The sequence below is a fragment of the Centropristis striata genome, chromosome 12 (assembly GCF_030273125.1).
Source record: "Centropristis striata isolate RG_2023a ecotype Rhode Island chromosome 12, C.striata_1.0, whole genome shotgun sequence".
Classification (NCBI taxonomy): Eukaryota; Metazoa; Chordata; class Actinopteri; order Perciformes; family Serranidae; genus Centropristis; species Centropristis striata.
In genome coordinates, this window is record NC_081528.1 from 26,737,145 (window position 1) to 26,759,500 (window position 22,356).

At 40.5% G+C, this 22,356-nt stretch overlaps 4 protein-coding genes across 11 annotated transcripts in view; 3 read left to right on the plus strand and 1 right to left on the minus strand.

The window, feature by feature from the left end:
- Positions 1-443: 443 nt before the first annotated feature.
- ccng1 (cyclin G1) lies at positions 444-4,566 on the plus strand. Its single transcript, XM_059346305.1, has 6 exons — positions 444-618; positions 1,987-2,250; positions 2,347-2,600; positions 2,969-3,047; positions 3,327-3,437; positions 3,599-4,566. The coding sequence occupies exons 2-6, from the start codon at positions 1,987-1,989 to the stop codon at positions 3,788-3,790; spliced, it is 900 nt and encodes a 299-aa protein (XP_059202288.1). The 5' UTR covers positions 444-618; the 3' UTR covers positions 3,791-4,566.
- On the minus strand, positions 4,416-6,818 carry nudcd2 (NudC domain containing 2). The gene is made up of 4 exons (XM_059346306.1): positions 6,392-6,818; positions 5,698-5,746; positions 5,446-5,597; positions 4,416-5,189 (listed from the first exon to the last, which is right to left on the minus strand). Exons 1-4 carry the CDS (start codon positions 6,578-6,580, stop codon positions 5,106-5,108), a joined length of 474 nt encoding a protein of 157 aa, XP_059202289.1. The 5' UTR covers positions 6,581-6,818; the 3' UTR covers positions 4,416-5,105.
- An 89-nt stretch (positions 6,819-6,907) lies between these two features.
- Positions 6,908-17,850, plus strand: gabra6a (gamma-aminobutyric acid type A receptor subunit alpha6a). 7 transcript variants are annotated; one of them, XM_059346297.1, is made up of 10 exons: positions 6,919-7,002; positions 7,876-7,929; positions 8,377-8,483; positions 8,615-8,682; positions 9,356-9,576; positions 9,677-9,759; positions 9,855-9,998; positions 10,902-11,054; positions 11,149-11,396; positions 13,364-13,815. In XM_059346297.1, exons 4-10 carry the CDS (start codon positions 8,680-8,682, stop codon positions 13,634-13,636), a joined length of 1,125 nt encoding a protein of 374 aa, XP_059202280.1. In that variant the 5' UTR covers positions 6,919-7,002; positions 7,876-7,929; positions 8,377-8,483; positions 8,615-8,679; the 3' UTR covers positions 13,637-13,815. The 7 variants fall into 7 exon arrangements, with proteins under 7 accessions (XP_059202277.1, XP_059202280.1, XP_059202278.1 ...); XM_059346295.1 differs by lacking the exon at positions 6,919-7,002 and adding an exon at positions 7,205-7,460; XM_059346299.1 differs by lacking the exon at positions 6,919-7,002 and adding an exon at positions 7,221-7,307.
- Positions 17,851-17,999: 149 nt separating this feature from the next.
- gabrb2a (gamma-aminobutyric acid type A receptor subunit beta2a) overlaps positions 18,000-22,356 on the plus strand; it is a 37,692-nt gene continuing 33,335 nt past the window's right edge. The window contains exons 1-3 of one of the 2 annotated variants that reach the window (XM_059346289.1): positions 18,000-18,166; positions 18,277-18,377; positions 18,801-18,868. In XM_059346289.1, the coding sequence (XP_059202272.1) occupies positions 18,093-18,166; positions 18,277-18,377; positions 18,801-18,868 (243 nt within the window). In that variant the 5' untranslated portion in view covers positions 18,000-18,092. The remainder of the gene's footprint in view (positions 18,167-18,276; positions 18,378-18,800; positions 18,869-22,356) is intronic. The other variant, XM_059346290.1, reaches the window with a different exon arrangement.

The window sequence follows — 22,356 nt, forward strand, 5'->3', positions numbered from 1 at the left end:
TTTTGAGAAATCCTGTTCAGTTTTCCAGAAGATTCTCCAACGGCTTGTTTGTTATTCCCACCTACTGAAATGTTTTATTGGCCTCTATTTTATTGAGCTGTGTTAATTCATGTAAGTAGTGGGTCAATTGTTCTATTTTATTGTGGAAAGGGTTGTAATATGTGTGAAATATTTTATTTTGAACGGAATAAAAGTCGACGAGCCCACGTTGAGTCGCAGTTTTTGGTCCTGTCCCGCCTTCTCGTCTGTGATTGGCCTCTTATCATGTATAGGGCGGGATCTAATGGTAAATGGCTGGATATATATCCAATTGGATTTAAGAACGAGGAATGTCTCCCATCATTGGCCAATGAGAGCTCACCGTGTTTGGGCATGGGCTTGGTTTTATGCCTGCATTAATACCCAGACTACCCTTTTCCCCGTCGCCTTACACCAAGGGTAGGGGGGTGTGCATAGGCAGAAATTAACCTATGCTTAAAACTTTCTTTAGTCAAAGTTCATACTTACACCTTTTTGTGTTTTAAACTTCTTTTCACTCGCTTATTTAAAGCGTGTGGAGGCTTTTTCCCCATATCGCCTCTTTTTCATTATATTAAAGGAAACGTAACTTCAACCAAGGTAAGTTGACCAATCCTACTTCTATGTAAATGTAACTGACTATATGTTTAAGTTAAAGTATGATTGGCGATTTAAACCCTTAGTGGACGTCGTTATGTGGCTGTTTGTAGCTGAAAAGAGACTAAACTAACGCTGTTAACATGGGGAATGTATGTTAGCGTTAGCTGCTGTAGCGTCAGCTAGCGGGTAACGTTACGTCGTTAACGTCAGATTAGTTTGTCGTTTCCTCTTTACCGTCATGAAACAACGTCAAATTGTTTAATGCGAGTAATAATGTGTCTTATATAGCCCAAGTTAAGTTATACCATCTTCTCGGTTTGGTTTGTTATTGTCACCAGGCTGTGTTAGCCCTCCGTTAGCCTGTATGGCAGGGACATGTCCCGACATGACGCGGTCCTGTCCTTCACACTCGGCCTGCTCCTTCCACAGTCTGGGCACATGACTAGGGTTTCATCTTAAACATGTTTCTAACGGAGTCCATCTATATATATATATTTATATATTAAGAAACGTGTATTAACCCTAATATGCAAAAGTACTATTAATATGAGAAACTTTGTTTGACATGCCTCTGTCACTTATCATGTAAGTTAGCACCACCCCATATCTTGTCCAGTTGACTCCAGTTCAATGACAGCTGTTAGGGGAAGGCATGTTACTGGATAACTTACAAATTTGGAAACACTCCCATATCTCAGTTACTCCCGAGCAATACATAACCCTACTCCAGATCTGTTAGTAAACTACATTCATAGTATATACGCTGGACTGTGTTTAACTATTTTCTTATTGAAGTACAGTTTTCCTAAATTGAACCAACCATTAGATTTCATTTATATTTCATTTATATGTTCTTTCAACCATTTGGGCAATTCTACTAATTACATTGGATGATTTACATTTTGTGTAGAAGGACAATTATTGATATATCATTAAAAAATTGGTTATCTTAAAATGATGTAACTGCTGTCTTTTTCCGCTTTTAATTCTCTGATGCAAATTTGTAACTTATTTGAATTTTACAGCTGAATGAAACAGTTCATGTCTTCTTGCTTGGCCAGTGTATGCTTAATTTTTCCTCCCAAACACCGCACTGCCCAGCACAAAGTCTTATTAAAGCATCCATAGACTTGTATTGGACAAACTCATAGCTGTAAAAAGAAGGGCTAATAGACGAATAATCAACTAGTCATTTCCGTTCTAATATGTATAGAAAAGATAAAGCAATATAAATGGCTTCAAAGTATTGCATGTATTTCTAATTCATACAGACCATCCTGTCAAATCAAGAGTACTGAGAGCACTGAGTTAAAACTATTCAGTTTGACTTAGTCAGTAATTTTAAGCTCTATTTGTCGATCTGCACAGATGATCGACACAGTAACAGCACCACGAGCTCAGCCCTTTGCAGTTCAGCTGAAGGCCATGATGGATCTGGAGGCCCGCTATCAACCAAAACTGAGCGGCTTGAGGCTCATCGAGAGCTCCCAGGACAATGGCCTCAGAATGACCACCAAACTGCGGGAGCTGGAGGTGAAGGACCTGCTCTCTCTGACCAGGTTTTTTGGTTTCAGCTCGGAGACCTTCTCACTGGCTATCAGCTTGTTGGATCGATTCCTCTCAGTAATGAAGGTTTGTAAATCAATTAATGCCTGAAAGTACATATTATTGTCTGTCCAGAATTAATTAGGTTGTTTTGTAATCTGATTTCCTTTCCCCGTCTTCCAGATTCAACCAAAGCACCTGTCCTGTGTGGGCCTGTGCTGCTTCTACATTGCAGTGAAGTCTGCGGAAGAGGAGAAGAACGTGCCTCTAGCCAACGAACTGATCCGCATCAGTCAGAATCGCTTTACAGTGTCTGACATGATGAGGATGGAGAAGATCATCATGGAGAAGCTCTTCTGGAAGGTGAAGGCCCCCACAGCTCTCCGCTTTCTCCGCCTCTTACACAGCCACATCCAGGAGCAGCTCGACGCTGAGAGGTAAGGACAGACGGTCACATGAACCTGCAGGGCTGAACCATGACTCAACAAGATTATATTTACTCTACTAAAATGTGTCTTCTCATATTTGTCTTTGAAGAGAATAATAGCCAAAAATGTTTTTATGCCTAATGTGAAATCATAAATTTTTAGAGGTGATGTGTTGGAAAACAAATATGAAAATCTGTTCAAAACATTTCCAGTGATATTATGTTGTTGTACTTGAGGTAGACTGTATGTATCCACTTTCTCATTTTTCGTCCCTTAATTGACACAGGCAGATTGATGTCTAATTTAGTGAGCGCTGCTTCACATCCATCTTATCCATACGTTTCCATCTTGACACTAAAAGCATTTTCTTTTTACAGCAAGAAGATACTGAGCCTTGAGAGACTGGAGGCTCAGCTGAAAGCCTGCCACTGCTCATTTGTCTTCTCCAAAATAAAGGTAGGGCCAAAATAACCACTCTGGCAACATTTTAAAGGCAATCTATTTCTAATTGGAATTGTATTGTATAAGATTATTTCATAATGTCAGAGTAGCATGATTGAAAATCAGAAAGCTTTCAGGTTTGTAGAGATAGTTCAGTTATAAGGTAGTATGTCATTCATTTTAAAAATGTAATGTCTTCTCTTGTTTTCTGTGCCAGTTTTCTTGGACAAACTTACTGTGATTTCAGTTTTGTTTGTTTTTCTAATAAATACTTTACATTCTATATCTCTGCAGCCATCTCTGCTTGCCATGGCTCTCCTGTGTTATGAAGCCCAGGAAGAACATGACCCTGAGTGCATTGACAAACTATCTGAGGCCCTGACAAGTCTGCAGCAGCAGCTTAATGTAAGTACAAACTGTTATAATCTTAAATAGTATCTTTTCTGCAAATAACTCAGAAATTCAATTTTTGCTTCAAGTAGCTTTCATTAGAATCCAAAGATTGCTTGGTGTAGCAAGTGGATGATGAACAATCTGTTCTTTTCCTGTCTGTTTGTATTGTGCAGATCAGAGACGGGGACCTGGTTTGTGTGCGGGAGTTGGTTGGAAAATGCCTGGCTGAATATGCCACCACCAGGTGCTCCAAGCCTAACAGCCAGAGGCTTCGCTGGACTATTTCGGGAAGAACTGCACGTCAGCTGAAGCACAGCTACTACAAGATCACTCATCTTCCCACCATACCTGAGTCAGCTTGTTAAAACCTGGGGGTGCGAGTGGGTGACCTTACATGCAGAGTAAAATTACAACTGTCCCCAACTGATTTGTGTTCTATGATTGGATGTAACTTTTGGGCGACTTTCTTGCAGTATGGTCACCCACACACAACCCCAGTTATTTTCCTTACAGATCTTCATCGCTGATGATGAATTTCTTTAAGGAAAAGCTAAATATGTTATGGTTTTCCTCAACTTTGTTTGTCATCATACATTTATCAAGCACACTATCTTTTATCAGCCCCAATGACAAGGAGTAATGCTTCGTCAGAAAGGTTTATCTACTGCCATCCTGCTAAGTTTTACTTTCCTGGTTGAGTTGCTTGCACAAGTGTACAGTATGTTCTTGTAAAAAAATCCGTACCACGATGTTTGGTATTTCCTGGAACGGGTTGCTGGTTTTAAGCAAATAAGTATAGAACCACCTAGGTCCTCAGTCCACCATGTGGAAGAGGAGGGAGAAGGATTTTGTGAACAGCAAAAATGGAACCAAGAAATCGGGCCCAAAATCCTTAACTCTCACCCTAGGTTGCTAAACTGTCCTGAATGCACACTCCTACCCAAGGTGAAGATTTTTTGTTTTTATTTTGATACGACGAGGGAGCTCTGGTTTTCTCCAGTGAAGTGAGGCTACTGACGATCCTGTCATGTATGGCTGACCATACTGTTTGAGCTGAATTGTCATAAGTGGTTACAGATGAGTTGTTTTCACCAATTCCTAATTTGTGTACACAGAGTGAAGTACTACATGTATGAATTGATTTCAGTTGTCAATTATACAGAGAACACTAAAAAAAAGGTTGTTGCAGTGGAAATGTGTATTGGAATTTGTTTTGAATTTTCTTTGCCAGTTTCCCTGTCTAGTAGAAGTTTCTTTTAGAGGCAGAAATAAAATGTGTTCTCCCAAATTCAAAATGGCTAATTGAATACACCATCTTGTTAACCAATGTACTTGTACCTTTCAATAAAACTTTATTGAAAAGTTATTGCTTGTGGATCGTTTTCATTATTAAAAAGCAACACAGACATCGCACAGGCTTCTCAGAATGAAAAGAACAGTTTCCATCATAATGAGCCTTGCAAATTGCTATATTAGGCCCAAAAAAGATGAATGTGCTGCTGCTAAAAGTCTCTGTCCAGACAGTCCAGTATTTGAGTTCTGAAAGGCAAATATTTTTGACTTATCACAGGAACTGATTAATCCACTGTTTATCTCCATGCCTTGGATGTCCTCAGTAGTGTTCATTAGGCAGAGGTGAAATCTCCAGCATGTAACAGGTTTTTGGCATCATGACACTGGTCACTTCTGTAAACTTGAGAAGTCTGGACCACCACCAGCAAAGTTCCCAGAGATCTCTGCCCCGCTGAAGTCAAATCCAGGATTCTAGAAAAGAGTGCAATTAATTTAAAAGCAGGAGCACGACAAGCATACATCATACTTTATTTGAATCCTCACTAAATTTACAGGGTTTCTGTAAGTTTATTTTTTAGTTAGTTATTAGAATGACGTATACATCTGGCGAACAAAATTAAACTTATGTGACCATGTATAAAGGGAGGCAGGTGTACATCAGAGAACATGTAATAGTGTCTCAGCATCATAAACCTTGCCCCTTCAAGTGGGGCTTGATTAAACTCACCTCCCGCTGGAACCTCTCCAGGGTAAGCTTTCTCTGCATCTGGTCCTGTACCCAGGCATTCGCACAGTACTCCCCCTCCAGCAGGGAGGACCAGCAGTTCCCTGCCTGCCTGTTAGTCTTCATCAAAATAATCCGGATGAGACACTTGTCCTCTACACAGGAAAAGAGGCAACAGAAGTGTTTTAAGGATGGCTTTGTGCATTAAAGTTCAGGTTAAAGAGTATGAGTGTTACATCAAGGTATGCCACCTACCCAATGTCCATGTAGCCTCGTCAGACACTGTTGTGTCAAATAACTTTCCCTGACGGAATGTAAAATGAAGAGATTAGGTTTATTTATTTTGCACAGTTAGAATTACATAAAATGACAAATATAACAAATAATGTAAAGTGCAGGGAGAGGCAGAAAACCCAGATGGGCTTATTTAAAGCCTCCACCTAAATATTCATAGTTATAAGAAAGTAATAACAAACTGATGCTAGAAAAAACATATGAATGACATCAGCAACAAGTTATAATGACAATAAGAATAACAGTATAAAAAATATGAACATGATATAAAAGTGTATTTGTGTGTGAATTTAAATTTTATAACAGCAGTTAAATGGGCTTTTAGACATCTTTAGAAACATTTTATAGAGATGGAATTCTTTGCCAGATGGGAAAAGGTATTCCATGATTTGGTGCCTCTAAATTTAACAACAAATTGACCTCTGCATGTAAGAAATCTTGGAGGATGAAGATCTAAAGATTGACACGATGATTATGAGAGAGTATGAGGTTAATATACAATATGTACTTAGCAGTAAAAACAGTACTGATTACTACAGGTCACAAAATGACATTCACCAATATAAAGTAAAGTAACTTATAGGATATAACATCTCCATTAAAAGTGAGTTACCCCTATTACTCCAAGTTAAAATGATGTCGATTGGTGGTTTACCTTGAAGACTTCCTTCCCTTTGACATGCAGCTCGATGTCTCTGGATCCCAAATGGCACTTGACCTCTTTACCGGACGTCCCATGAGGCACGTCGACTTCAATAAAAACCTCCTCCATGGTCTGGTACCAAGAGCCCCAGGGTGTTTTGCAGGGGACGACGCCGCTCCTCTCCTCGAAGTGCACCGACATGCTGCGGCTTGACACCGGCTCACAGCTCGGCAAACGTCGGCGTACACTCTATCTGACTGACGGAGAAGTTTGCTCCGCGGTTAACCTGCACCACTCTATACTTAACGACTGCTTTACAGGACCAATGCCGTTAACATCTCAGTTTATATTAGTTACAGTATTTTGTAGTTATGTTATATCTCACCATGTTGTTTTGCCCCTCACTTTCTCGAAACTTCTTCTTCTTCTCTCTGAATGAAATGTCAGTTCCGGTTGTGGAAAACATGACGGCCGCAGCACCACCTGCTGTCTGATGGAGTGAACCACAGCCCGGTGGTGTTTAACATAGATATATTAACATGAGCCTTTCTTATATATATCTATGGTTTTCTTCTCCAAAGCCCTGTCACATGAAGTCAAGTACCATTTCGTCGATTTCCAATGTATGTTCCAATTTCTTTATCATTAAAAAATACATATTTTTACTTATACATTTGAACTGTAAATATTTAGATTTCTTTGGTCAGCAATGGTAATACAGACTAGTTAACTAATACTAATAGTTAATGTTAAGAGTGAAACTGAATGTTTCAACCGTTGAATTAGTACTTTTAGCAAACAACCGCTAATACATTAAAGTTAATTTTCTCTTAGCGAATGCTATCTAACTTTTAGCTAACTATTTAATCATTTAAACTAACTTTAAAGTTACTTTAAGCTAACAAATTCAACCCTTTATCCGTTAACGGTAACATACTTTTTGCTGACAAATGTTATTTCAGTTGTTTAGCCATTAGCGTTAACATTAACTACTTTTATATAACTATTTCAACGTGTACGGTGTCTATTAACTTTACATTCAGCCAACGCTAACTATTACAACTGTTCATCTTTATCTAAGGTACGCTATTTCAGTCCATTAACGTTACGTTTAGCTAACAATTGCAACAGTTTATCCATTAATTAATATTATTTTAAGCTAACTTTAACTATTTCAACTCATTACCTTGAGCTAAGTTAATGTAAGTTATTTCAACCGTGTATCCATTAACGTTACTTTTAGCCAATCATTTGAACAGTTACGTTAACTTAAGTCATTACATTTGCCTATTTATTTCTGGCATTTATTCATTTCTTTTAGATAACATAACCTGTTTAAGCTTATGGATTCGTTTGGTCATAGTTTTCATACTATAACATTACTGCAACATGTAGGGTTCATTTGTTAGTCACAGCACTAGATATTTTGATATATCCTTTTATTCATTTTTCTTTTTCTTGTTTTTAACTTTCTTTTCTTTTTTTGTATATTTAAGCTGTTCCACAGTCTTTCCAAGTATCTTCTGGCATCAGCAGAAATATCCTCTGAGGTACAAGTACCCCTGCCCTGCCTGGGATTTACTGTTATGACCTGCATGACAGTGCTTTATTGTCATTAATTTAGTGTAAAGTTAAAAATGGGTGCAAGTTGCAATGACTTCAGTGTTAATTTTTGTTTTATGTTTTACTGGCTTTAAATTTAAACCATTTGAGTGCACTGTTTGTCTAAAAGTAGAGTGGATTTACTAATCTGTTAATTAGATTACTGCTCTTGACTTAGTGCCTCCGGTGTCCATATGCATACATACCAGTCACTTTAACAACACCAACAAGAACTCTAGCTGACTCCAAATTTCATGATAAATGCTGACCAGGATGGCTGTCCTGACATTAACTTTAGTTACTTTTATCTGCTGGATAAGGTAAGTCTTCCCTCTTTGCTTGGAAAGGCATCAGAGTACCATTACCTGGGAGTGTAATGTTTTATTTCTCTGCAGTTTTGGCAGTGTACATGGAAATGAGAAGATTAACTCTGACAACATAACTCTCATTTTGGATCGACTTTTGGATGGTTATGACAACAGACTGCGACCTGGATCTGGAGGTTATTCAGGCTTTTAACCTTTCTATAGTATTACATATTCAGTGATATATAAAGTAGATTGTGCTATGTTGAAGCTTTTTGTGCAGCTTGCATTATTGTATGCATTTTATGGATGCTAATTACTGTTTCAGGTGGTGTTACAGAGGTGAAAACAGACATCTTTGTTACCAGCTTTGGACCTGTTTCGGATGTTGAAATGGTAAGATACTCCTGCTGTAAGAAGATGTATATGTGCTGACTGTGGCAGATAACAGCGCTTCAGTGACCACTGAATTCCTGCCTTATGGGCAATCTGCCATGAGACCATCTAATGAGCTTTAATCTGTTTGACCAGCCCTATAACTCCATTATTGATGGCCTCTAAATCAATATGACAACATGTCAGACAGAGGGAATGGCTGAATGGATTGATTAATGATTATCTGGGATGAGTGGCATCCATCATTGCCTCGTCATCTCTCCACACCTTCCACTGCAAGTTGAAATGACTCTCCAGTATAATGCATACTGATATATGATGGGGAATATGATTAAAATTTAAAGGGGACATATTATACTTATTTTTATGTGCATGTTTGTATTTTAGGATTCAACTAGAACAAGTGCAAGATGTTTACACATTTCTCCTCGGCTACGTTCACACTGCAGGCTGTATTGTCTGTGTGAATATACTCTATCCACCTACTACTGTGTCCATTTCTCCGTAGATTAAGAATTGTGATACTTTAACAGTATTTATGTAGCACCTAGACCTGCTTTATAATAAGAAAGACACGAAAATCTCACTTTTTACAATATGGGACATTTAAAGCTACAATTTAGAGTACTGTTGTTTGTTTTGCATCCATTAACATGCTATGTTCATGCATCAGGAGTACACCGTGGACATGTTCTTCCGTCAGATGTGGGTTGATGAGCGGCTAAAATTCGAAGGCCCCACTGAAATCCTGCGGCTGAACAACCGTATGGTGGACAAGATCTGGACGCCAGACACTTTCTTCAGAAACTCCAAGAAGGCCATTTCTCATAACACGACTTCACCAAACAAACTCTTCCGCATCATGCAGAACGGGACTGTCCTCTACACCATGAGGTCATCTTACATTTTACACACATTGTTTTGTAAATACGATTTTTTGTGGACACTAGGTTTATAGGAAAAGACAACTGTCTCTATGTTCTCTTGCTGTTAGACTGACAATCTGCACAGAGTGTCCAATGAGCCTGATGGACTTCCCCATGGATGGCCACGCCTGTCCTCTCAGGTTTGGAAGCTGTAAGTTGTTCATGAGTTTATAAGCAGAAGGAATGTTCAGATTAATAATCCTTAGATTTTCTTTTGATTTGTTTATATTTCCATTGCATTTTTAGATGCCTACACGAGCAGTGAAATCCTTTTCACTTGGAGGAAGGGGCTAATAGCATCTGTCGATTGTCCTGCTGAGTCCATGAGTCTTTTGCAGTATGATCTGGTGGGACAGAAATTGTCCACTGAGGTTTTCAAATCAAACACAGGTAACGCTCACTGTAAGCTATCACATAGTACACTGTTGCTGTTGTACCCGCACTTACAAGTTTAATGGGTTTTTTCAATCTCATGAGCTGATGAATCTGAGAGCAGAAGGAGGTCAGATGAGTCTCTTCAAACTCTTCACTAGTGTCCATTACTCCCCCGCAGTAGAACCAAAATGAAAGAAAAGACTTCCTTGAGCAGCCATCTAGTGTAAGATGCTTAAGTGGTCAGGCCTAATGCGTACGGTGTGCCTTCAAAAAAGAACTGTGGGGTTTAAAGCCAACTGAATGCACTGACAGAGAGGAGGAAGGATGGAGTAGTGTGTGTGTTTGTGTGTGTGTATGTTTCTGTGCATGTGTGTGAGTGAGAGTGCCTTTTCTCTTTTCACCAGAAGAAAGAGAAGTGCTCCCCTGCTGTGAACCCAGCAGATTCCTGGAATAGAGAGGAAAAGGATGAGGCAGGCTCCAAAAACGTGGAGATGATACCCATTTGGAAAACAGAGAGAGAGAGAAAACCTCTGTATGTGTGCATGATGCAGCGTGTTTTTGGTCTGTGGATGTCTGCATGCATGTGTTCAGACAGAGCAGGGCAGTGTTACGCATAGTGACACTGCATGCTCTCCTCCTGCCCCCTCCTCACGCGTTCCTTCCTCTTGGCTTTATCCTATTTCCAAATGTCTGGCTCCTCCTTCCCTCCTCTTTTTTGTCCTTCCACTATTCCTTCCTATTGTCTCTTGCATGCTGTCTTACAGTTAGCGAGTTATTCCAGTCCTAACAGCAGCAATATATCTATATGTTTCTATCAGCAGCTATTCTGTTTCAAGGGCAGGCAAGGACATCCGTTCTGTGTTACCCTGCTCTGTCCCTCGGGGGTTGCTCTCTTCACACGTGCTGTTTATCTTGCAGGTCACTACTCTGTGCAGGTGGTCCATTTCTTCCTCCAGAGGAAGCTGGGCTACTACCTCATACAGACTTACATCCCTCTTATAATGGTTGTTGTGTTGTCACAAGTCTCCTTTTGGATCAACAAAGAGTCTGTTCCTGCACGCACAGTTGCTGGTACTCCCCTCTTCTCACCAATTATCTGTACTAATCACATTTAATATTCTATTACTTCTCCATGTGTGTTTCATAAATGCTTATCTTCCTCCAGGCATTACCACAGTGCTGACAATGACCACCTTAAGCATCAGCGCTCGCGAGTCACTTCCCAAAGTAGCCTATGCCACTGCCATGGATTGGTTCATTGCTGTGTGTTTTGCCTTTGTGGCGTCGGCTCTTGTCGAGTTTGCAGCAGTGAACTACTTCGCCACCCTTCAGGCCAACCGTCTAAAGAAGAAGAAAGCTAGACAAGACAAGCTCGAAGTGTTGGCTACTGGCAGCGAAGATGATGCAGTTTCGGTAAGAAGCTGACTTTACCACAACACTAAAAATGCCAGATCCACAATAACAAGTAAAATAGTTTTACTTGTTCTATTTGCACATACTAAATACTTTTATTTCTTTTTTAAAATTTTCAATCCGTATATTACATATTAAACAATGTCAAAAGTTTAGTCAGAGAGCACATACCTAACGTACTGGCTTAAAGATATTTCAGTCAGTAACGAATTATTGCGATATCACATGAACGCAGCCCAAATGCCTTATTTTACAATGTTAACAATTTGTGAATCCACCCCATGATTTGGATCCTTGGCCCAAGCTACACCCAGTATATCAGGCCAGTAGGTTTTGCATAATCCTGCTGACAAACATACAAAAAAACAAATCATACCGAGAACATAGCTGTGGATAAATGGATCATTTAGATTTCAAAGAACCTGAAAACATGCTTTTAAATCTGTAGTAGGGCTCCATAACATTGCATATTCAAAACTAAGTAAGTAATAAGCAACTAGAGCAAAAGTTTGGAGTTAAACAGTCAAAATGTCAGCAATTTTCCTTCTTCAGACTGTGTGGATGTGGTTTGATCACATTTAACTGACATTGCTCGCAATATTAGAAAGAAACTGTTCATTTGAATGTAGCAAAACTCTGATTGGGGCACAGAAATATGTGGTGTCCTTTTTTTCCTAGAAAGTCCCACCCTCTTCATACCAGTGTCCATAGTGTCCAAATAATGTCATGTTTTCAGGTAAGACTGGGATATTTAAGTAAAACGAAGACATAAAAAGCTATTACTAAATACTAAATAGATGTTATGGATTAGAGTAATAGTTTTAATATTTTTGAGAGATGTCTGTTAGATATTAAGTTACTACCAGGCAGCAGACGGTTAGCTTACTTTAGCTGTTGACCTGTTTACAGTTTGAATGCTAAGCTAAGCTAACTGGCTGTTTAATAAGATATTTAGTGTACAGACACAAGTGTTACCAAGTTTATTGTGCAATACTTAGCAAGAATGCAAAGCCTATTTCCCAAATGTGGAACTAGAACTACAAAATACAGGAAATAAATGTTAGAAATTGATTTCTTATCCATATAGTCCAGGTTTTTCTGTGAGAGTCTGAAGTTCAGTAAAAAAAATGATTTGGGTGGGTTCCTGTTGGAACTGGGATAATATACATTTTTACATCCAGCTTCTCTACCACAAGAACTGATTACAGGATAGTAGGTTTTGTTCCTGAACCTGGCATGAAAGCAACCTGCTCAGCAACATCAGCTCATGTTATCACTTGAAGAAGGGGTGTGATTCATATCACGTGGCATCTCAAATGCATTTACATATCTAATAATGGTGAGTGGAGGTACAGAGTCTCTCCTCACTGTTGCAGAGTTTGATGCAGTGATGTTGATAATAAAGCTAGCAGCTCCAGACTCGGAGAAAAAGAAATCATGCCACAGATAGGAGGCCTTTTTCTATGCATTTCCAAGTAGTCACCCTGCCTCTTCGATTCTCCTCATTCAGGGCACACCACACATTAAATAGTAATATGTGCTGTTGTAGTGCTCTCATCTCTAGCTATATGCTTTATGCTAATACAGTAAGCCACCACAGCGTCCTCCTGGGATCTGTCTCACGTGTAGGGCTCATGGTTAGATGCTTTAAAAATAGCCTCAGTGTGAGAACAGAGAACAACTCCAGCACTCCTCCCTGCATAATCTCCTAACCATCCTATGGGCATCCAGCAAACTACCTGCTGCGTTCTATAGGGATGTTGGCATGCCATTGAGAGAAAGCTCCTGTGGGAACCAACATAACTTCCAGCCTCATATACATGACTCCAGTATGTTAGAATCACCACACATGTACTTGCTGGCTAAAAATTCAGGGTTTTTTTTACACTTCCTACCCACAAAACCCCACATTCATCTCCATCTCCTCCTGCTTTTCCTCAAAATCACCCCCACCCCATTCTCACTAGATGGACAGCAGCCCTCAGGAAGGCCTGAAGAGGAGAAACCACTCAGTGTGTCGGAGTGAGCTAGGAGATGCTCCACCAGTGCCGATTTTCCTCCAGCAGGGCTCTGCTTTTCCTCAAATCCCACAGCTGGCCGGCACCAGTCCCATCGACAAGTACGCCCGCATCTTGTTCCCTCTGGCCTTCGCTCTCTTCAACCTAGTCTACTGGTACATCTACCTGGCCAAGGACACAATGGAGAGAGCCAGGTACACGAGTAAAATTTACTTCAGATAAGGTTAATCTCTCTTGATCCATCTTTCTTGTTACTGTTTTAAGGGTCTGGTGATTTTCTAGATCTTACTTTATTATGAAAAAAATCTAAATCCAACAGTAAATGGGTCTCCATCCACCTGTTTTAATGCACATCATCAATTTGTGCCTTAAAAAAACCCAGAGTGGAAAAGCTGATTATTCTAATTAATAAAAAACTGAATAAAACGTTTCTTTTTACACGTACAAGTTGGCGTATTGATAAAGGCTAAATGCAACAAAGTGCAATGTAAATAGATTAGGCAAATACATGAAGCATGTGATTTCAGCATATGTCTCTCAAAAAATAATTACAGTTTAAAACATTTCCTCATAGCTCCACACAGATCTGAAGTAACCTTCTTAATTTCTTTTGAACCAATCACACATACCCTACACTGTCCTGGGGCTATAAATACTCAGTTGAGCACCAAATGCATATAAATCTGCACCTGAAAAAATAGTCCCCAACAAATGCACAAAATACTCCTGTTAGGTAGCCTGGGTATACCCATACTGCCAGCAAGCAACACTCTCTCTCACACACACACTCACACACACACACACACACACACACACACACACACACACACACACACACACACACACATACATAGACTGTGAGCAGCCAGAGTCAGAACATGTTGCAGAAAAACGTTGCAGAAGCAGAATTGAGCATTTTAGTCTCAAAGTAGAGATGGGCTAGTCTGGCTATGTAAACATCTATTTCTGTGGCTCTACATACGTCATCTGGTATAACTGATACGATTGGCTAAGAGCTAAGCACAGACTCTTTTGATAGACATATGTAGCGCCCAATAAACGGCGAAATACTAATACTAATAATAATACGGAGAAATGAATTACCCATCTGTTTTAAGATTTTAGTTGGACTTGAAAAACATCAAAACAACATAAAAATATCATAGAATATCATAAGCAGTTGAGATTGCAAGAAATTAGTCCCAACTGTTTTGGCTTGTGATCTACTAACACAAAGCAATATTTTGCTACAACCTTATATAATATGCTGAATGTGTTATGGAATAGTGACTATCTTTACTGAATAGGTATAATACTTAAAGAAATGACGAGGGAAAATAATGTTTGGTATTTACATAAAAAGTACCAAAAAAAGACCATTAACTTTGTGTAACAGAAAACATTACATTATTGCAAATCCTTAAAAGGAAAATTGGACAACCCAAAGGTTGATTATCCCAGCCTTTGTGGATCCAGTCAGTGTTGATGGGAAAAGTAGTTGATTGAAACTTTTAATTCCATAGTGTATGCTATATTGACTCCTGCCGCAAAATTTGTAGTTCAGGGCCTCAAAACAGAAACAGAATCATTCAACTGCAATGAGTGACAGCGTGGGCAGTTTTTTCATTGGATGCTGTTTGCAACAACAACCCCAAGAGAGCCCTTGTGTGCATTATGGGCATGAATGTTTTACTCACTTGGACAGAGGTGTGCTGGAGAAGTTCTTCAGGATCCCAAAGATAAACTGGAAAAGACAACCAAGAGCATTAGGGCAGAGAGGGCAAATGACAAGTGAGTATTTTTGTTACATAATGCTATTGTAAGCTATTTTTTTGAGTTGCCTCTTAGCAAAATTCTAAGTGAATTGAAGTGTTGCTTTTATTTGAAAGGTAGAATGGAAGGAGTGAACCTATAATGTGAAAAATGTAAAAGAGTTGTTGCCATCTTGATTCATGCTGGTTTGGACTATGTAGCCTCTGTGTATTTTTTTTAATACTTCAGCTACACTATATTTTGGCTGGGTGTCAGTAGCTCACGCACAATGCATCCTGATACATGAAGGCACAGCCAGCAGAAACTCAGGTTTCTCAGTCATTATAGCACGCAGAGGGGTATTTATTGCTTCAATTGACTACTTTTATGATCAACACTGATTGGACATGAAGATAAAACGTGGCAAAGCCAGCCCCACGATTTAAAACCACTGACATAAACACACACACACACACACACACACACACACTACTAGTGCATTTACCCGTGCCTACATCTTACAACAAGACTTCTCTTTTGGAGTTTAACCTTTAAACTTTTGGAGTCTTGCGTGACAAGGCAGCAAATCCAGAAAGCTTTTCCTGCCAAGTAGTAAAAATAGCAGATACATACTTGTAGGATATACAACTTTCTTGTACAAATGAGGTAAAAAAAAAAAAAGGCGGGGGGGGGGGGGGGGGGGGGGGGGGTGATCAGACAATGGACAAAGGATATTTATGCATACTTACTTTGTATCTCAAAGAGCTACAAACCTGTCTCACTCTGCTCTAATTATGATAGCTTCAGTGGAACAAAAACTACCCACAGTTTTTGTCAAAGACTTTTATCTAGGCAGTAAAGACATCAATAATTTCTAATGCTGAAACAGCCCCGGGAGTTGTAGAGGGGGAAAAAAGAGAGGAGAATGATGTTAGGTGGCGTTGTTGCTGCATTGACTCCAGCACTGAGGCTTTTATCATCATCATAGATTTACAATACAAAAAGGGCTGGGCGCTCAGTTAATTTGAGAAGAAAAATATGCATCAAGCACTCTCCTCTTTTATATAAGGTTTACCTGAGGGCTGGCAAAACCCCAGCCATTTTAATGACAACACTGTTTCTCCATGGGGAGCAGGTCTCACAGGCTAGAGAAACCAGAGCTTACTTTGTACATTAAGCACATGAAAAAGCGACTATTCACTTTCCCGCTTATAAGTGAGCCACTTATAGAACACAAAGCTCCATGTCCAAGAAAGAAAGAGAGATACAGTGCAAAAAGACAGAGAGGGAGCGAGAGAGAGGGAGACGGGGGAGAGAGAGAAGTGTTATGCAACGCTGGGGAGTGCAAATCTGCTCATCATGCTTCTCATGTTCCTGTCAGAGAATTTTTATGGTTGTTTTGTTTATAACGCTCTGCAGAATAATGAGAGAGACAAGATGGAGAGCATGAGAACAGCTGCATCACATCTATTCCCTTTACATATTTTCTCCACGTCCCTCACTCTATACTTTTGAAGAAGGCACTGAGAGGACAGGGAGCACAGTAACAGTTTGGGCTGTGCAGTATACTGCAGATAGAGTGTCTCTGAATGTGGGAAGAGAGAGGTTTCTGTATGCTTCTCTCACATTTGTGCTCTGCTGTATTCTGGTCTTGCAGGGACGTGGTTGTAAACTAGGAGGACCTGAAAAAGGGCACGTGCAGCTGGAGAGACCTTCAGCATCCAGCCAGTCTCACCTCACCCTCCTCTCTCTCTCTCTCTCTCTCTCTCTCTCTCTCTCTCTCTCTCTCTCTCTGTGTGTGTGAACAAGCTCTCAGCAGTCACTCTGCTCTCATCTGACAGAGGAAATGAATCAGAAACTCATTTATTTTCCTGCCGCACATCTATTCATTTCACAGGCTGTGACCACTGCCCACTTGTGTTCTGATCAGTAGCTGAAGAGCTGCCCTTCACGGGCCTCAATCACTTTAAAGCCCGCCACACGTACACACAACAACTTCTCGGGGCCCCCGGACCGAGACGAACACCACTCACATACAAGCACGCATGACGCTCCGACACACACTTTAGACACACAAACCAAGAAACACATCAAAAAGAAGTGGATGATATAATCTATGATGGCTGTAACTGGTGGTGATGCAACAGTGAACCAATGCTTTCAGAAGCCTGCCCTCTACAGAAGCACAGCTCCCACTACAGCAAGATCAAAGGCAATTTAGAGGAGGCTCGCATCCCTCCCCGCGGCTTCAAAAATGTACTCAAACCTGAGAAAATGAATTGTGGGATTGTGTTTTCCATCCCACCTTTCTGCTCTGGCACTCTGGTGCTCCCTCTGAATTTTCAGATCTACTGCAGGTCCCCTGAAAACATTGCAGTGAAGAGTAGGATATAATACCCATGGGTGTTGATAACATTAATTTTCTATTTTTGTACGAAGGCTGCATGATTGTTGGGCACTGATGTTCGCAAGTAAAGTGTCTATCTGCAGTGGATGGACTGGGTTTTTTTTTGCCACTTAACATGTCCAGTAACATGAAAACTGTAGGGATAAACTGTAAAAATAAAATGTTGACATTTTGACCACTTTAACCCTTCACTGCATGCTATTGTTTGACCTTGTCAGGATTTAGACATCTGCCATGTAGTAAACATAAGAATAAATCAAATAAAACTTGAAATTAACACCGCTGTTGTTCATTTCACTCTTGGCATCAGTGCTTGTTTCTTCATTACGCACAACCACTTGTCCCTTTAATATTTTTCTCTGCAATGGAAACTGCTCATCCACCATCATCAGTCTCCACTCTTTGATCTTGGGCTGGCTGCACGCATGCGCCTCTCATTGGCTCCTCTGCACTGTGTGGAGTAAGTTGGATGTGCGCTCTCCTCACTCGCATCCCGAAACCGCCTCAAAAACTGTTGCGATGGGGAGGATCAGGAAAAACCACTTTGGGATTTTGACTTTTTCTTTACTAGTCACTTTTGTCTGGACTCAAAGGTAATGTCTATTTTTCGCTCCTCTGTCATGCATGTCATGTAGTCTTAAAGCGTGTCTGGCGTGTGATATTAATAAGCTGTTTTGCATTACACCACATTTTTCTCCCACAGCGTCAAGGATATCAAAGATCCGAGCAATATGCCTCTGGTAAAAGAAACAGTGGACAGACTGATGAAAGGATACGACATTCGATTGAGGCCAGATTTCGGAGGTAACGAGCAAAATTGAAAACGGAATGCCATGTTTTCACGCCCTCCTGACGTGCAATACATGTTTAATGAATCGACAAATCTGCTTTAATTTACGTAATCATCCCTTCACAGCCCAAATAGGCCTTTCCAATTAGGCTATGAGAAATGATGTGCATATTTCATTTGATGGAGGAGATAAGACAGGCTTTTTAACGTGATCGATCCCGCTCATCAATGTTTGATTATCCCACTAAAAAAGATTAAATTAACCGCATTTAAGCTCATCTGCGTGTTAAACATGAGGGTTTTTTTCTATGCTCAGGCTGATGATGCACAAGTCTCCTGTAGGTGGAGGAACCTGAGCGCGCGTCACGAATTTGTTAAATTTACATGATGAGAGAATTATTCATATATCTCGTATTAATGCCTGTTTTCCTTCACAGGTGCGCCGGTGGCTGTGGGAATGAATATAGACATAGCCAGCATAGACATGGTCTCTGAAGTCAATATGGTAGGTGCATCTTTATGATTATTACCCCGCTTATTGTTGCCAATTGTGCCTGCTGGCACGGCTGGATTACCCCTGAAGTGGGCTGCTTATCACGGGTCAATGTGTGTGATTGTGTCGGGATAATATGAGCCAGGCGGAGGCATCTTGTGAATACATTTTCGACTTGGGTGGAAAAACGATAGGCCTGTATAAATATATATATATATATATTTATGTATGTATGAAGGCTTCCGTTCCCGAACACATCATCGCCATCCTCCTCTCAGTCTCCGCATTTGCAGCTCTGGTGTGTTGCTGCATTTGAATTCAAAACACACACTCACTGGCGCACTCGGACGCACAGCCCCGGCTGCGCGCGCGGAGAGCTCTCTCCCTCTCTATCTATCTCTCTCGCTCTCTCACTTTCTGCGCGCGCGCGCGCGTGTGTGTGTGTGCGTGTGCGTGTGTATATGTATGTATGTTTGTGTATGTGTGTGCTCCTTCACGTTGTCAAGCCTCGGTGGTGTAATTTTGTTGACACGCAGTCCCCCTCCTCTCCTCTCTCTTCTTCTTCGTGCAGTTACCTACAAAATGAATAAAAACACCCTTTTCTTCTTCAAACCGCCATCATTTTGGTGTTTTTTGTGTTATTGAATGCTTTTAATTTGGCCGACCAATCACATCATGGCAGTCTACGTAAATGATCTTCCCCCTTACTTGTCAGATGACGTAAGCAATTTGTTAATAAATGTCTGGTCACAGAGCATTGCAACACCCCCCCCCCCCCCAAAAAAAAAAAAAAAATTACAGCTATGAAGATGAACGCCATGTGTGACTTGGGAGAGGACAGGGGGAAAAGTTCAGCAGCCCATGCAAGAGCACCACCTATTGATCCGTGTGACAGACAGACAGACAGACAGACAGACCGCAACCCACAGGAAACTGACAGCAATTTTAAAGTGTAGCTCTGCTGCATTAAATATACTCTATTCCTAGTGTAAAATAACTGGATTCGCTCATGGGATTTTTGATGCATTGAGAAAAATATTAAGGGCAGCCTTTGCAGAGAATTCAAAGTGTAAGAAAAGATCATTTACAAAGCAGCCTCTCCATGGAGCAACATAATAGAGACGTTATATAAGAGCATGAAAAACAAGTTTGCCAGTAGGAATGGGAAGAGATGTGTTTTCTATTATTAATTGAGCCATTTTTAAGTTTGATTTGGCAGCCTGTCAAATGTGTGTGGCCATTTTAAACTGCACTGAATGAGTTTTTAGCACAGAAATACAGCAGCGTGTGTGAGTTTGCCTTGGATGAGGACAGAGCTTTTCCTTTGATGGAAATGATTTATTTTGGTGGAAGATGCAGCCAGAACGGAAGTGCCTTGGGGGTCCGGGGAGATTTGAAATAGAAACCCCTCACTCAGTTTGGCCTCCCTCTTTCTCCCTCTCCCTCCTCCATCCTTCCCCTCCCACCACTTTGACTGGATCCCTGGCTGTGACTCTGGGCTCAGCAGCCATGTAATCCACCTCTGCCTTGCTCCAAAGGGTTATCTTCTTTAAGAACTAGGCATCTATGCGAGCGTTCATCTGGAAAAAAACACTGCTTCATACATCCGTGTGAGTGTGTAACAAAACACAAAACTGCACAAACAGTGAATGGCGGCTGACGTCATGCAACTCCCTGTGGCTATGAGAGAGCGTTCATCTCGCTCATTTCTCAGAAAAGCTCTCCCTGCCAGATCAGAACAGGCGTCCCTCTGACACGACGGACAAATTTAGACGAAAAGTTCAAATAAAAAACATCCAAGACTTGTGTTCCACACGTTGTTGTCACCTTGTGAAAAATCCTCCCTGCGACTTACATAACAAGTCGGATTCTCCTCCTCCATTCTTCATGTCCAGCTCTCTTTGGTACAATAGAGGATAACAGCAGCTGACGAGATTGATCTCAGAGAAATCAATAATATCACCCTGATCACGAGGATGGAGTTGGTGACCTGTACTCAGCGCTTGGCTGCTTTGATCTTCCTCATCAGGGGCAGCCGCTTTTAAGATTAAAGTGCTGAGAGGGAAAACAACACAGAGAGGCGAGGATGAAACCAGTGAAGGCAGCGAAGAACAGGGTGGGAGAGGGGTGAAGGTTACTGTGATCAGTTTCACCGGTTCTTCTAATGATATCTACATCCTGGTGGAGGCGGAGGAAAAGTTAAAGCAAACCCTGTGTTACCACAAGAGAGCTGCAGCCAGTGGTTCATTAACCCTCAACATATAGTTTCCCTTTTCTACTAAGTGGAAAAACCATCTTATTCCACACAGTCTGACTCATCGCAGATTGATTCCTTAGCAGCTTGTTTTAGCTCCTTAAGCTATGGGGAAGTATTCAAACACCAAGACCCAATAATTGTTTATTACTATACAATTTCATATGGATATTCCCATGCCTCTAGTGGCCGCAGTAATTATGATTGTGATAATGGAAGAAGGTAGGTGATGTAGATAAAGAAAGAATGTGTAGGGAAGAGGTCGGGGTGGATGGGTCAAACAAACACAGGACTTTGACCCAAGGAGACTGTGTGTGAAACCAAAAGTCAATGTTGAGTTATTTAAACGTATGCTTGCAATGTTATATATATTACCTTGGTTAATATACATAAGTTGTGTGACTAACATATTAATTTCAAGCCAAACCATGATATGATTCTAAATCTAAACAACACGTTTTGTTGCCTTAATCTAACCAAATTGAAGCCATTTTACAACCATGTGTTTAAAACTGCGACCATTACGTTTAGGTATTCATTTCAGTTAAATTTTATTTTTATAGGTTGTGTGGGTTGGAGGGTGTGTTGGATGTTCTAGATCTTTTATGCTCCATTTTATATACATTTTCCTCTAATTTTAGCCTGAAGTATTTGTCTGCACAGCATGCGTTTGTAATGACTGGTCCTATAGTGTTTCGGTCAAATTAAATTGACAGGCAATGACAATCTATGGATGCAAGTAGCCTATGAATTAGTGAGTTGATTGTTTTGACATCACATCATCAAAAAGTCAGCATTATCCGTTATACGTTCCCAGAGCCCATGTTGAACGCTGATTTTTCAGACCGTCTAAGAAGCTTATTATGACCCATATTTACGTTTGTTGTTAGGTGGTGTCCTATGGGGGCTGTTTTTATCATGGCAGAACCAAAGGAGGAAGTCAGGAAGAAGCTGTTCCCATGAATGGCTGATAGCTATCCCACGAAATGCAGGCACTAAATTTCATAGCAACCTGTGAAAAGTGTCAGTGTTTGTGTCCCACCCTGTTCACTTACAGTCACTGATGTACTGCTTCCAGTATTTCCGTACTTTTGTAATTATTTTAAGCCTAACCATGTTCTTTTTCCTAACCTCTAATAATAGGTTTTGTTGCCTTAGTTTAACCAAGTAGTTGTGTGAGAACAATTCCAGCGTTTTTAAAAGCGATCATTATTTTGCAGGATATCATATCTTCATGAAAATAGTA

Excerpts from the sequence above, each read along its gene's own strand:
- nudcd2 (XM_059346306.1), bottom strand. The coding sequence starts at position 6,580 with ATGTCGGTGCACTTCGAGGAGAGGAGCGGCGTCGTCCCCTGCAAAACA. Across the intron at positions 5,747-6,391 it reads AAGGGAAGGAAGTCTTCAAG|GGAAAGTTATTTGACACAAC; the intron begins GTAAACCACCAA and ends ACATTCCGTCAG. Across the intron at positions 5,190-5,445 it reads TGGAGAGGTTCCAGCGGGAG|AATCCTGGATTTGACTTCAG; the intron begins GTGAGTTTAATC and ends ACTCTTTTCTAG.
- ccng1 (XM_059346305.1), top strand. The coding sequence starts at position 1,987 with ATGATCGACACAGTAACAGCACCACGAGCTCAGCCCTTTGCAGTTCAG. Across the intron at positions 2,251-2,346 it reads GATTCCTCTCAGTAATGAAG|ATTCAACCAAAGCACCTGTC; the intron begins GTTTGTAAATCA and ends CCCGTCTTCCAG. Across the intron at positions 3,048-3,326 it reads TTGTCTTCTCCAAAATAAAG|CCATCTCTGCTTGCCATGGC; the intron begins GTAGGGCCAAAA and ends ATATCTCTGCAG.
- gabra6a (XM_059346292.1), top strand. The coding sequence starts at position 8,243 with ATGCTGACCAGGATGGCTGTCCTGACATTAACTTTAGTTACTTTTATC. Across the intron at positions 9,577-9,676 it reads ACTGTCCTCTACACCATGAG|ACTGACAATCTGCACAGAGT; the intron begins GTCATCTTACAT and ends TCTTGCTGTTAG. Across the intron at positions 11,397-13,363 it reads GCGAAGATGATGCAGTTTCG|ATGGACAGCAGCCCTCAGGA; the intron begins GTAAGAAGCTGA and ends CATTCTCACTAG.